Consider the following 15,321-nt stretch of genomic DNA (forward strand, 5'->3'; position numbering starts at 1 on the left):
CAAGGCCTTCTGGTGATTCTGAGGAATGCAAACTTTTGTTTTTTATAACATTGGGGAAACAAGTGTATTGAATCTGAGCTTCAAAACCAGTGTTTTTCCTTACTTATCTACAGGGCCTACCCTGAGTTTCCACATTGAGCCCAAAGAAGGTAGTCTTGCAGGAGGAACATGGATCACAGTCATTTTTGATGGTAGGTTTGTGTCTTACCAAACACAAGTTTCTTATGTATTGATATTAAAAATCCTAAATAAGATGAGTCTTTGGCTAAGGACAGGTATGAAAGAGGGCCTGAAGGGTGTTGGACCCACTGAGTGACTTCTGTGTTTCCAGATGCTTGCTTGCTTGCTTGCTGAGGTCACAGGTCCTCTTTCTTCTCTCAAACTGTGGGATGGGACCTTAGGGGCCCTAAATGACACGATAGGGAAGCATGTGGCAGAGTCCTTGGCGACTGTTCCCCAGAATCTTAGTTATCTTCCTAGCAGATGGTTTTATATGTGGGAATTTCAAAACTGCAGCTTAGCTGACCATCTGTACCAGGGTAAAGTGTCATTTTGAGGTCTGAGAAATTCCTGGATCTGAAGAGAGAAAATCCTTTTAACAAACTCATAAATGAGAACACTCATTTATACAGCAGTCATAAATGCATTTGGAAATGAGGAGTAGTAATTTAATCCTTAGGCAAGCTCAGCATGTCACATTGCCCCTGTGTGGCCAAGTTTCTATATTCTCCTATGTAGATTACAACTCTACTCAGCCTGAGATTCCCCTTTTTCTTGAGTTTAGGTTTGGAGTCGGAGCAGCTCTATCCTACCAATGGCTCTCAGTTGGAGATACACCTGGTGAATGTGGCTGTGCCTGCCCTCCCAAGCATCCCTTGTGACGTCTCTCCTGTCTTCTTGGATTTGCCAGTGGTGATGTGCAGGACCAGGTACACCTGTCTGGGTATGAGAAGATCAGATAGGGCGAGTGCTTTGCTTATCTTGAGAGTTTTTTGGGGCAAATTAGAGCAACTCCTGCTATGACTACAGTTATCAGCTATTGCTTTAAAGATGTTCCATGTGAATATATTTCTTAAAAGTCCCCTATCAGGCCTCTACAGCTTAAGGGAGGATGAAGGTTATAGGAAAGAATTTTGAGAAACTTGAGATATTTATAAGGAGGGCTTGGATTGTGTTTCCAGCTGTGTTTTCTTCTTGTTGTTTGCAAGGAGCTCTATCGCTATTAAAATTTCAATAAATGGGGGATCCCTGAGTGGCTCAGTGGTTTAGCGCCTGCCTTTGGCCCAGGGCATGATCCTGGAGTCCTGGGATCGAGTCCCACATCGGGCTCCCTGCGGGGAGCCTGCTTCTCCCTCTGCCTGTGTCTCTGCCTCTCTCTCTCTCTCTCTCTCTCTCTCTCTGTGTGTCTCTCATGAATAAATAAATAAAATATATTTTAAAAAAATTCAATAAATGTTACCATTTTGCCATCAAAGAACTCATCTAATGATAGATACACTGTATGTTAACTAATTGAATTTAAATAAAATAAGTTGAAAAAAAGAAAAAATAAAGAACTCATTTGAAATAGGCATAATTGTAATGATTGGGCATAAACCCAAAACTAGATAGAAAGGAAATTTGCTTTAGTCCTCAGTGTATTTTGTTTTGGGTATGAATTGCACAGGATTCCGGGTAATCTGTGTTACTCAAGTTTTTGTTGGCTTATGAAGTTTCCACGAATTCATTCTTTCCCTACTTATATCTTAGAGATGCTGCGTGAAAGTGGATCACTGCTTAAGAGAAAAAAAAATGGTCAATTTCTTCTATTTTCTTCTTTAGGAAGTCTCTCTTTCTTCCATCTCTGCCTACTGAAACCCTAACCTGCGAATGTCACCTTTTCCCCCCGAGCATACAGATGAGTGTGATCTTCCCCTTCCTTTAGAGGGGGACACATAGGGACCGAAATCCAGGCAATGGTTGCTGCAGCTTTGAGAAAGGAGCACCTTCTATAATTTACACAGAAGCGTGGCACATGTAGCCTCAGTGGTCCCGTTTCCTCGGCCCTATATTTCTTATCACACTTATGTCAGTTGTTCCCTTGTTAGCTTCATCCTAGAATTAAGCGCATTGGGGACAGGGGATGTATTGCTACCACTCTTGCAGTCCTTATGGTACTTAGCACAATACCTTATGAGTAGAAGCTGCTCCATAGGTGTTTTGTGAACTGAACTTCTTTACAGCCCTTAAAGCTCTTGGTTTTAAAGCCTTGTGGTATGTTTTACTTACATTTTTTTTTGGTCAATAGGGACATAGAGTTCCTGCAAGAACTTGCATGAGAGAAATCAAAACTCTGAAGTTTTATATGCTCTATCTCCTCAATCGTGTCACACTAATGATTTTCAGGTGCACCACTGATTTTATATAATCTTTTTAGAGGAAAGAAAACAGTATGCTCCTACACTTACCCATTGGTTGCAAGCTGAATATCAAATTCAGTTAACACTTAAATGTGAAAAAATGCACATTTCATCATCAATGAAATACCGCCACATTCGTTATCATGAAGGCATATCTGCTTTTACCAAAACAGATATAGGATATATATTATATATATATTATATATATATATATTATAGCATCTAAATCAGCACTGTCTAATCAAAACATTGTGAGCCACAAATGTGATTTAAAATTTTCTAGTAGCCACATTAAAAAATCAAAAGAACAAGTGAAATTAATTTTAATAATATATTTTATTTAACTCAACACATTCAGAATATTATTGCATATGGAATCAATATATAGATTATTAATGATATACTTTATATTTTTTTTGCACACCAAGTCTTTGAAATCCAATGTGTATTTTACACTTACAGCATATTGTATTTGGGACTAGCCAGGTTTCAAGTGCTCAATAACCACATATAGCTAATGGATAACACATTGGATGATGCAGAATGAAATATTTAAAGTTATACTGAAGATTTTGGTGAGAAGGTTTGGCGGGGAGGCGCTTCTTAACTGTAGTTCCTTATTCATCATATTCCTGCTCTTAGAAAAATCAACTTGAATGGTCACATGAAAGAGGCAAAGAAATCACTCTGATATCTGTGAAAAGAGAAGAGGAGGTCCTGGACTCTCTTGATATATGTATGAAGTATTAATGGACTACTTGAATATTACGAAGTCAAGAATTTTTTTGGCAATATGTAAAATCAATGCTTTTTATCAGAAAGAGTCTAGGATTCAAGCCCCACATTGCCCCTGACCTATAGTATTTGCATACGTAAGTTCCTTCATCTATTTGGAACTGTCAAAAAAAAAATTTAAGGAAACTAGGATTAGATTTTTTTATCAATGTCCCTTCCAACTCTTAAAGTCCTAAAAGTTCTATGGTTCTGAGGAACAAGACAGACTTTTTTTTTTTTTTAATTTTAAAGACTTTCAGTAAAATATAACATTTTGCTGAAGGATCCGATATTTAAAGTCTAGTAAGTGAGTGGATCTAGATGGTGAAAAATAAACATAGGAATCCTTGTTTAGCTCTGTTTTGAAGGTGTGGGAGGAAATTTGAAGTGGGAAGTAAGGCTGCTGGCTTTGGTAGTACATAGTTTTTGGGTCACAAGCATTTCCACTTTCTGCCCTTAGATCGCTGCTGCCTGAAGTACAAGAGGGTCTGTACTACCTGGAAGCGCACGCTGGGGGACAGGTGATAGGCAGCCCAAGTCCAGGACTGCAAGACAGTTGTACTTTCAAGGTGGGTTCCAAAGATGGAGAAATGCATGTTTGCCTAGTTTGAGGGTAGGCCTGTACTCTAGACAAGCAAGTTATAAATCAGTCAGAATCTGCTTTGTAAGGGTAAGAAGAAAGAGGGATGGTAGGTGTGGCATTTCTGAGACTATACCAAAGAAAGTTAAGTATTGAGCACTTGTACATCAGGCTCTGTGCTTTACGTACATTTAATTTGATGCTCACAACAACTTTATGGGGTAGCTATTTTTTATTTTGGTTTTACAGATGAGTGACTTAAGGCTCAGAGAGATGAAATAATGTGCTTATCTCATCATTAGTTTGCCTGTGTCATCCAGGTAGTAAATGGCAGAACTAGGATTTTAAAAAATTAGTTTAATTTTTAATTTTTTATTGACATATCATATCTTATTAGCTTCATATGTATATGATAGTGATTTGATATTTTTGTACATTGGAAAATGATCTCCATGATAAATCTAGGTTACCATCTGTCATTGTATGGAGTTATTACAATATTATTAACTACATTCCCTCTGCTGGTGGGAATGTAAATTGGTGCAGCCACGGTGGAAAACAGTAAGAAGGTTCCTCAAAAAATTAAAAACTGAAATATGATCCAGCAATTTCACTTCTGGATATTTACGTGATAAAAATGAAAACACCAATCTGAAGAGATGTATGCTCCCCTATATTTATTATTTATAGTAGTCAAGATACGGAAGCAGCCCAAGTGTCTACCAATAGATGAATAGATAAAGAAGATGGGGTATATATATATACATAATGGAATGTTACTCAGCCATAAAAAAGAATAAATCTTGCCATTTGTGACAACATGGATGGAACTAGAGTATTGAAATAAGTCAGATAGAGAAAGACAAATACTATGTGATCTCACATATGTGGAATCTAAAAGAACTAGGATTTGAGCCTGCATCTGACTCTAAATCTTACCTAAATCGAAGCCCATAGAGGAGCCACAAAGATTATCATTGTGGGTTAGTGTTTCATTCTACAGCTGCAATTCTCTTGAGTCTCAGCAGGAGGAAGGACTCAGAGATGTAAAATTTACCTCCCTCTCTGCTTCGTGGATATTTCTACTCTTTCCAATCCTAGATTGAAAGGACATTTGCTGGTGCCATTCTTCTTCAAGTGCAGAGCTGAAAGGAAGCAGAGATAGGGAGACTTTGAGTTCGTGCCTAACTTGTTTTGGAGAAGCAATACACATACTTAATTTTATGTTTGATTCGGCCTGTTGTCCATTTCAGGTTAGTCTTACGCTAATCTCTGAAAGGGTAGGTCCTAGACTTTTCATAAAAGGCTGAGGTTTGACAGTGCTCCTTTGTCATGGTTGTCATTCCATAGGTTGCCTCTGTTAAAGAGCCATTCATAAAAGCATTACTCATGAATGAAGGCTCCTTTAGAACAAGACTTCACCTCCTAAATTCATTCCTGTTATGATCCACATTTTATATGGGCAATCCACTTACAAATTAAGAATTTGCTGTCAGTTCACATTTAACAACTTGTTTCTGACTCCAAGAGACTCTTGTTTTCTGGAATTTTGCTTCTGTGCATATGCGGCAGAAAGAAAAAACAAAATCGTTCTTTCTTATTAAGACCCACACCACCACCTCTCCATGGTCTCTGTGAATGTAACAGAAGATGGATGGCCAAGCCCCCTCCCTAATCACCAGGTGGTTTTTGGTTTTGATGTTCCTTTCACCCCAGATAGTAGTTTTCCTACTTATTAAAGATCGGAAAAGAGAGCAAGGGGAGACAAGAGAAGCACTTCCTAAAATTGCACATTAAAGAAAACAAGTCCTCGAGTGCTTCTCCTAGCTCGGAGAGCTGATGAAAAATCACCAGGGGACGCAGTTAATGAGAGGCATTCCAAGCTAAATAAAACACGGTGTGTCTCTTTGTTTTGGGACTGGGACTGGGGGAACCATGAGTATTAAAAATTAATTCCATCTCGCCAGTCCACTTCAAAGAGCCGGCTGCAGGCGCTGACAGGTTTGAACAACCCGCAGAAGGTTTATCAAGCAGCTGGTGGCTGTGGCTTCCCTCTCCTAATCTGCTGCTTTTCCTTTTCCCCATCTCGCTGCCTCTGACCTCACTGGGGCTCAGGGATCAGCATGCGGGAAGCTTGATTTGGAAGCTCATTAATTTTTCACTTTGTCGTGTCTCTAGCTTGGTGGGTGAACACGGCCCATTTTCCTCAGAAATGTACCATTTTTATGTCGTGTCAGCTCACAGGGAATCACAAGTAAAGCTCTTTCAGAGATTTAACTCTGAGCCACCCCATGAGGCGGAGGAATGAGAGGGAGTGATCAAGGAGTCACTCTATTGCCCCCACACTTCTGGTGCAAGGCTCACACACTGAGTGGTAGATCTTACATTTCAAGCTGCAAGTCCAGAGGCACGTTTCCTTATTTGGTTTGGAGCTGATTGTTCTTTTGCCTCAGTTTCTAAGGTCTGTGAGAAGGAGCAGTAACCACTGCTCTACCTCACGAAGCTCCTAGGATATACTTCCAAAGGGAATGGCAATGGCACGAAGGGCGCCCCCAGTGAGAGAGGAAGGTGGGGGGGGGGTAGGAAGTTAGGACGCCAAGGTAGGGAATTCATGTTTGGCAGGTGTGTGTGGAATTGGATTAATCCTTATCTTTTGGTGAGATCAGAGCCTGCTCCCAATCGGTGAGGTCACAACATTCTTACTTTGACCTCCTGACTGTACATAATTTCTGTGACCTGTTCTCTAACCCTCTCCTTTAGAAAGGAGGAAACTGGCCTTGATGACAGGCTGTACAGCCATGCCGATCAATACTTAAAACTCACACTTGCCAAGCCACTGTCAGCTTTGTTGAAATGTCATTGGCCCTCCCCTCTGCTTAGGGCTGTCGATTAACAATGGAGTTATTCTTTGTTAATATTCTTCCTGGGAAGGTGGACTCCTGGAATGCTGGAAGCAGACCATGCAAAATAATCTGCTGTCATTGGATTTACAAGTGTGAAGCAGTGTATTTTATGGGGAATGAAGGCACTCTAGGTATTTAGAGGAGGTTGGGGGTGAGGGTGGCAGGAGGGGGACACCAGGTCTTTTCCTGAGTGACATTGGCTCATGGGTCAAACCTTGGTCTGGTTAGTCCATCCTTCTGCTTTTCTATCTGTTCACACTGGCCCTGGCCATGTAATGCACTAATCTTGGGCTAACCAAGATGCCAGGTGAGATGGAATTCCTGGAGTTGTCCTTTTCTCTCATCTACTTCCAGGCACCATATCAATCATCTCACTTGATGCCACTCTATTCATTCACAAAAATTTGAATATCTTCTCTATCACAGGCTATGCATAAGGATATGATCGTGACTGAATTCAGCATCGTCCCTACATTTCTGGAGCTTATAATGAACAGAGAATGTGTTTTGGGGGAGGGGGCATAGAAAGATGATTTGGAATGCCATGAGCAGGCTTCCACCTCTTCCATCAGTGCTCTTTTCCTTCTTCTCAGAGAGTAAGGCTGCTTCCCATTCCTTTGAATCATTTGAATCCATTTGAATCATTTTTCTCCGAATAGGCACTGTCCATTTCCCCAACAAACACCTCACTTGGGTGCCTGCCCAACTTCCAAATTTTTGTAGCTCGCTAATTCCTGTCAAGGTGTTGGGTGATAATAATTTCAGTTGCAGTCCTTTCAGTTTAAGTAAAGAAACTCTTTAGAAAAATTTTAGAAAAATCCATCAAGATTCCAAGATACCAAGTTGCAATAATGGGATTCTCAAGTCTGGCCTACCTACCTTTCTTCCTGGTAAAATGTGTTCCTGGGTATGGCAGGTGGGCAAGTAGAAACAGACTTGCCAAAGTTTGGACAATATGGTGCAGGACAGAGAGCTATGTGACCTTGTTTAAAATTCCTTTGGAAGAACTAGAACAGTATCTGTCATCTCTGCTTCACAAATAGATTACGAGGATAAAAAGAAATAGGTGTAAGTTGATTTGAGGAAACATAACCATTTACCACCTTAGACTAATATTTGATGAGGAATGACTTTTGCTTCTTGTTTGTGGTTGTGATATTCTAATGAAGTGCTCCCTTGTGATGGCCTTCCCTGACAGTTTTCCAGGGAACAGACACCCATTGTTTACCAAGTTACACCACCAAGTGGAGTTCCAGGTAAGAAATCTCCTAAAATAGGAATAATTATGGATCCCTTTGCCAAAGCTACTGCAAACTCTTCTACCTAGGGGGCTGCTTTCTATAAATGGGTGCTTTCTTTCAAGTGCTGTTTTGAAAATAAGTGTTAGTCTCTGGTTTATCTTTAACTGGGCTTGGTTTCACCTCTGGACACTTTGTCTCTGTTACTTCACTGATAACAAAAGGAACCCAAATATGAAAAGAAAAAGAGGCAGAAGGAATCAAACCAGGTCCTGCCAGAGAATGGAGGGAATAGAAATCATCATCGCTCTTAACCTTATAATCATCTGCATGATAGCAAACCTTCATTGCACCTTACTGTGAGCCAAGCACTGTTCTAAGCTTTTGACATGTGTTATCTTATTAGATCCTCACAAAAACCTGATGACATAGGGATGATTATTATTCTCATTTGCAGATGAGAAAATGAGATACTAAAAGGTTAAGTAGCTTGCTTAAAGTCCGCTAGTCTGTGTATGGCTGGGATTTGAACCCACATGGGCAGAATCCAGAGTGGGCAGGTATACCCAACATTTTGTTCTGCGTTGAGCAGTGTTGCATACCACATGGGAGGCCAGCAACCCTGATATTTATCCTGGGGTGGTATTTATGAGTTAGAGGTCACACACACATGCCAAGGCCAGGGGCTAGAAGAGAAGAGAGAGAAAGCTGAGATTTACATAAAAGAGGATTGTAGGTAAGAAATAGATTCAAGAATTGCTAAGCCTGCCTTACAACCAACTAGTAAGCACAACTAGGATTATATGTAATCCGCTGTCTGATTCTTGGCAAATCCCTATGTCTACTTCAGATTTTTCCTTTGTTCAGGGTTTCCAGATGGTGTAATTACGAAAATATAAGTCACTAAATGTTTATATATAGTTGTGTCTAAATGCATAAACTGATCTAGTTTTGAATGGCTTGCTCAAGAATGTCAAAATGAATATCTGAGTTGCTGAAAATTGTTTGTACTTTCGTGTGTGTGTGCATGTGTGTATAGACGCAGATTATGTATGCATGTATTTAAATTATATCCTGAAGAATATATGAATCTGGTATGATTTTATTAATGCAGGTTATTCAGAGATCTGTTGCTTTCCATTTGTCTGAGTGATCAAGGCATGATCATGTTTTATTAAAAAGACATGCATGTGGTCTAAAAATCACATGCAGATGTTTGGGTCCCTGTTGGTCTGGGGTTAGAAAGCTCTTGTTTAAATGGCAGAAGGCCACAGGGTGAGGGATGAGGAAGGAGCCTGCCATCAGAGGTGTGAAATGGGATGTTGGCTCACCCAGATCTGTCAGGCCCGCCTCTCCTGCTGAGTCTGAGTGTCGCAGATGGTCTCCTCCACCTTCTGGGGGAATGATTGGTGCCTGGCCTGGGTGGAGTGGAGTGCTCCCTCCAGGCAGGATCCACACGGTGGCATCTTAGAAATCACTTTCCAGACAATTACTCTCGTTTCATTTGGGAAGCCTGCCCAGAGTGGCAGCCAGGGAGATGGGGGAGGTGGTGGGGACAGGAGAGGTGGGTTCCATTAGCAGCTGAATTTCTATATGTGGTTAACAGTCCTCCACTGTGACATGGAATCCTCCAGCACCATGGGCAGGCTTAGCCATTTCTCAGCTTCTGTTGGGCTTCTTTGTTTAGAAATAAGACAGAAACTCACAGAATTCCCGATTTTAGAACTTGTTACCAATTTTTAAAACTGTGCCCATCAAAGCTAGAAATCATGCTCACCAAAGCCAGGAAACCAATAACTTAGCTCTATTCAAACAAAGGGAAATTATTTTGCCAGTTGTTAATAGTAGCAGAGAGCTCCAGACTCTATGCTTTCTTTGTGTCCATGACCTTTGGCTAAGGTCCCTTTCTACCTACTCACCGTACAGTGGCTCTCATACTTCTTGAAGTCTCCCACACTTCCAGTGCCAGTCATCCTATGACCCCGTATGAAAGTCATCTTGTATCAATAAAACACAAGCACAATGTGAAGGAAACAACTTGGTGATGTTCTTTTGTGACTTTGAATGTGGCTATGAAGGGATTCAAAGCCTACTGTACTCGGTGACCTCATGAGCCCCCATAGGTATTCTTTTCTTTTCCAACTTTCAGGTTTTACTTACCGACCAAAACCTCTCTCACCTCTTAACATCATTTGTGATGCTCCAAGACTACAACAAGCTGGTCAGATTCTCTAATTATTTGGAAGGCACACATTTCCAGGCTGTAGGGTTGTCTGGTGAACTTTAACTACATCACCTAGCTATGGTGTGTTTGCTTAAAACCTTGCCTCATGTAGTTCCACAGAGCTAAGTTTAGGTATTTTCAACGGTGGAAGAAATCAGCTCATATAGCATCCGGGAGGGGCCCCCAAACTCTTTTTGAGAAAGAGTTACATCAGATTCCTTTCTCACCTCCTGTGAGCAGAGTGGGTAGGGACAGTACCGAGAATGCACCTGGCTGAGAGGGGATTGCTGATGCCTGCACTTCCTCTTGAACTTGAATTCAAAAGAGGGGAGTATTAAGGCAATGCTTGTTACCCAGTGGAAATCCCTGTGAGTCACATCGAGGAGCTCAGCAGTAGAAGTCAACTGTTTGTCAGTGAGCAAGGCAGACACCAGCTGTTTGCAGATCCCCAATTTGCCCAATCTTTGAACATGAGCATATGGGTTGAATGAATATGTGCAATTGCCCATCCTTTAAGCCATAACTCTGTTCTATTTCATTCTCTCCTTTCTCAGTTCCTGTCCTTTTGGGTCATCCTTGACATTTCTCTTTTGTACTCTGAGATATGGAAAAAGTTTAATATCCTGAATATCCAACCAGATTGTGTGATAGGAACCTTCTCGCTTGTCCATATTAACAAGTGTCCAGAGGAAAGTCTCTAGAAATGTGAGGCACCCCAAGGCACGTTGTCCTTAAATCTCGTGTTAAGTGGATGGTCTATACATAGCCAAGAAAGTAGAATGAGGCAGTGTGTGGAAACTGATACCTTCCTCCTGAAAGCCTCATACTTTATGGGACTGTGAGGAAGACCTGTTATTGTTTCTATGTTCTGTACATAGATGATTATGTCAGTGATTGCAATAATTGGTTATTTTAGCCTTTCTAACATGTAGTGTTGATCACTGGATCATACTTGGCACTCTTTTCCTGTTGTACGGTTTGTAAAAAGGTGTTAATATTCTGAGTCATGACCAATGTGGCTGTATTAAATAGATGAACCAAAAAGAAATAGTTTATGTTATAATTTACATTTTGAGCTAAGTGTATTAACTTTTTAAAAAATCTTCTTAAAACAGGAAAAATGATACATGTGTATGGCTGGATTATCACTGGAAGATCAGAAACCTTTGATTTTGATGCTGAGTACATTGATAGGTAAGTGTGTGTTTGTTTCGGTGTTCAACTAGCTACAAATATGCTGGATTGCTTCCTGAGACCAGCTTCCCCAATAGCAATAAATTCTGAGCAGTTGGCACAGAATTGCCGTTTTCCTCTTTGCGGTTTATGGTCCCTGGTGAGCTGGGCTTCAGCAAACTTTGTTAATGTAATTGCAACTGGTCGATTAAGTTGGTCCATTTATTTACTGACAACTAGTCACTCTGGGCTCAGCATGAATCGTGCTGTAATTGCATCTGTGGGTTTTCTTTTGCGATTCTTACCCTGTGCCCCATGTTTCTCAGGCTGAAATAAATATTTTATAAAACGATGTGTGAACCCAAAAGACCATCATAACTTCCTTGTTTGGTTGGTATGCACTTGTGCATTTAGAAACTGTGTTAGCGTGATCGGAGGAAGATATGGGAAAAGGTACTGAGAGTTTTACTGTTTTCTGGGAATGATTGGGATTGCCAACATGACTTTCTTCACCAGAGACTCTTTAAATGGAAAGTGCTGCTATTAAATCATGTGTTAGGAAAAGAGGAGAACCAGGGGGTAAGTATTAAAGTTGTGTTTGGCGGAAACTTTAGCAACTGTGATTACATGACATCTGAATTAGTTTCGGTGAGGATTGATAAAGTCGAAGAAAAACCTAGTCTTACTATAGCTGAGCAGATTCTATATACTGTGTCTCATTTTCCTCATCCTCCTAGATGGGGATCTCCTCCTCTGTTCTGTTCCTTCTCTGTGATTCTGCCCTAGTTGAAGAGGACATGATATGGCTACTCTCAGGATCTACATTCCTGCCATTAAGTCATAGTCTACTTGTCTTGAAAGGAAATGACTCTTTCTGTGGAGTCTAGAAGGCCCAAGTACATACATAATATGCCACATTCACTGCTTGGTCCCATGTCAGCCTGGGTCTGGGATAGAGCTTTGGGAAGTGGGAACATAGGCGTAAATTCCACAGTAGTTCTGTGTAGACCCAACATAGTCAATGTAGACATGACGAAGATTTGGGGGGAAAAGGGAGATGCTCCTTCTGCAGTGTCAAATGTGGCCCATGCAACAGTGCTATGCACTCCTACCTGCAGTAGATTTAACATCTCCTCAGGGGACAGGCTTCGGCCACCTGCAGAATGCCCCATAAATCCAGAGAATGCTTATAACAATGTTTCCTGTGAGTTTTGCCAGGAGTGTTTACTGGAGCCTTACACTATTGTCTCATGTCTTTTTTCCCCATTTAAAAAAAATCAAGCCCACTGATCTTGGAAGCTCAAGGAGACAAATGGGTCACAGCCTGCTCTCTTATAAACAGGCAGACAGGAAGCTGGTGAGTGTCTTTCCTGCCTACATACATGCTATTAGCTTCTTCCATGTGGGTTTCTTTCTCTCTCTCTCTCTCTAACCTTCCCCCCACCCCACATCTATTTTTTTAATGTAGATAACCCATAACTGCTGACTGCCTTGTTTTTAGACTTACTGGAAAATACATGGTAATTGATTGAAAATGCAAACTGAAGTGAATTCTGAAACTGTTCTTAAGAACAAATAGCTAACACTAAGTGCTCATTCTAGGCCAGGCCCTGCTCTAGCACTTTTACATTTAAGTTACCCAATAGCCTTATGAGGACATATAGTTATCCCACTTTATAGAGGAGGAAACTGAGGCATAGAGGGGTCTAGTAACTTGCCAGACTCCAAGTTCATGCCCTTAACCACTCCACTATAATGACTAGCCAAAGGGAAAAAAAACCCCTACGATTTGTTTTTTTATGTATTATAATGACAATTTTTAAAATGAGTGTCTACATGCTTGCAAGTTTAGCTAACCAACATTTTGCTGGATTTTCACTTCACTTAGGACTGAGTAGATTTAACCTTCTTGTGAGGCCATCACAAGGCCATTTTATACTCTATGGTTCAGTTTTTTAGGACTGGCATTTTGTAGAGCCAAATTCTATAATATAGTTTCTTCCTACTGTCTTCAGTTTGTTTGCTTGGAATCGTTCTTTTTTTGGGCTGACATTTTTTTCTCCAATTTTTTGTTTAAATTCTAGTTAGTTAACAGTGTAATACTGGTTTCAAGAAGAGAACTTAGTGATTCATCACTTACAATATAACACTCAGTTCTCAACATAACAAATGTCCTCCATTTAAAAAAAATTATTTATTTATTTATCAGAAAGAGAGAGAGAGAGAACAAGCAGGAGGGAGAGAAAAATGCAGACTCCTTGTTGAGCAGGGAGCTTAATATGGGGCTCAATCCCAGAACCCTGGGATTATGACCTGAGTCAAAGGCAGACGCTTAACTGACTGAGCCACTCAGGTGCCCCACAATTGCTCTTCTTAATCCCTATCACCCATTTAGCCCATCCCCCCACTTTCCCTCCATCAACCCTCAGTCTGTTCTATAGTTAAGAGTTTTTATGGTTTGCTTCCCTCTCTTTTTTTGCCCCTTCCCCTATATTCAACTGTTGTGTTTCTTAAATTCCACATATGAGTGAGATCATATAATTGCCTTTTTCTGACTGATTTATTTTGCTTAGCATAATACACTCTAGCTCCATCCACATTATTGTAAATAGCAAGATTTCATTTTTTTAATGGCTGAGTAACATTACATTGTGTATATATATCTGATAATTCTCACCTCAGGTTTTGATTCTTTCTTTAGCTATCCTCTTCAGGAAGACCACGGTCTTGGGACTCTGCATTGCCGTGTGGAAGGCAACTACATAGGTCTGTTGAAGAAGTAACACAAATTTAAAGTCTTACCTGTTTCTTTTTTTGTAACAGAAAAATACGATTTTAAGAATTTGTTCTCATAACGATGATAATAGAAACTACCACGTATTGAGAACCACTTAAAAAGCTATACAAACAGCTTAAATAGAAACTAATGTAATCCTCACAATAAGTGGATTGGTGAGGTTGGTAGAATTATTTTCGCTTTATAGGTGAAAAAATTGTGGCTAGTAGCCAGTGCAGCCAGACTTATGATGTTTAGTGTAGCTGCAAGCCTGGGCTCTTACCTGCTATGCACTACTACATTTATCCTTTTATTGTTGTGAGTCAGCACTGATGGTGCTAAGTCTCGGCAGTGTTTCTTTTGGGCACTATTAAAGAAATTCCAGGTTTAGGTGGTCAGTTGGTGATACCTGGTGACCTTGGGTTTATGATAGCAATGGCATGTCTCATACACGGTGATATATGCAGACTCTGGTATTAATGTCCGTTTTTTTGTTGTTGTTGTTTTTTTGTTACAGGTTCCCAGAATGTTAGTTTCTCAGTATTTAACAAAGGAAAGTAAGTAACTGGAAGCAAGTAAATTTATTTCCACCTTATATTATCTCTTTCTTTTTTTTTTTTTATCAATCTCTTTCTTGTCTTGCTTATTTTTTTGAACCTTTTATAATGTAAAATTCCAAACATATAGGAACAGAATAGCATCATGCATTATGATTCTGAATGATTTCTGCATGCTTTATCTAATGTTGAATTTTTCAGGGGTTTTCCTGAAAAGCGTACTATATTATAGCTGATATTCATCCCATTATGGGACATAATGTGACACATTGCCTATAGCTCACAGCCCCAAGTATGGAGGTTCTCTTTCTCTCAAATTTAGGAAGTAATAACACTAATTATCTATTAAAGATCTATTCTAAGCCAGCTACTTCCCAGGCCCCTTTATGTTCATCTTTCCCTAATGCTTGTGATTATGTGAAGTAGGTATTACCATCACCATACAAAAACTTTCTAAGTCACAAAACACGTCACCACATTGGTATTGTTCTCTACCAGTGGTAAAGAAACTGTTCTGAAGATCAGGAGAGATTGGCCCCCAATCTTTATTTTAGGTAGCCAGTTTAAGAAATGCAATCTCAAATGCTTTTCTCATCTAAACCAAAACTTTGTCTTGGAAGGTCCATGGTACACAAGAATGCATGGCTGGTCAGTGCTAAACTGGACCTTTTCCTATACCAGACATACTCAGGTATGA

The 15,321-nt window shown here is 40.2% G+C and overlaps 1 protein-coding gene across 15 annotated transcripts in view; it reads left to right on the plus strand.

The window, feature by feature from the left end:
- The window catches only part of PKHD1 (PKHD1 ciliary IPT domain containing fibrocystin/polyductin), a 477,526-nt gene that overhangs the window by 12,424 nt on the left and 449,781 nt on the right, over window positions 1-15,321 (plus strand). For 14 of the 15 annotated variants that reach the window (XR_005990304.1, XR_005990305.1, XR_005990310.1 and 11 more), the window contains 9 exons: window positions 114-191; window positions 785-929; window positions 3,634-3,742; window positions 7,855-7,912; window positions 11,234-11,312; window positions 12,574-12,648; window positions 13,993-14,057; window positions 14,585-14,624; window positions 15,245-15,315. Coding sequence is in view for 12 of the 15 variants with exons in the window: in XM_041771518.1 (XP_041627452.1) it covers window positions 114-191; window positions 785-929; window positions 3,634-3,742; window positions 7,855-7,912; window positions 11,234-11,312; window positions 12,574-12,648; window positions 13,993-14,057; window positions 14,585-14,624; window positions 15,245-15,315 (720 nt within the window). In the remaining 3 variants the exon portion in view is untranslated. Of the gene's footprint in view, window positions 1-113; window positions 192-784; window positions 944-3,633; window positions 3,743-7,854; window positions 7,913-11,233; window positions 11,313-12,573; window positions 12,649-13,992; window positions 14,058-14,584; window positions 14,625-15,244; window positions 15,316-15,321 lie in introns of those variants that run through there. The other variant, XM_041771577.1, reaches the window with a different exon arrangement.

Source organism: Vulpes lagopus, chromosome 1 (assembly GCF_018345385.1).
Source record: "Vulpes lagopus strain Blue_001 chromosome 1, ASM1834538v1, whole genome shotgun sequence".
NCBI lineage: Eukaryota > Metazoa > Chordata > Mammalia > Carnivora > Canidae > Vulpes > Vulpes lagopus.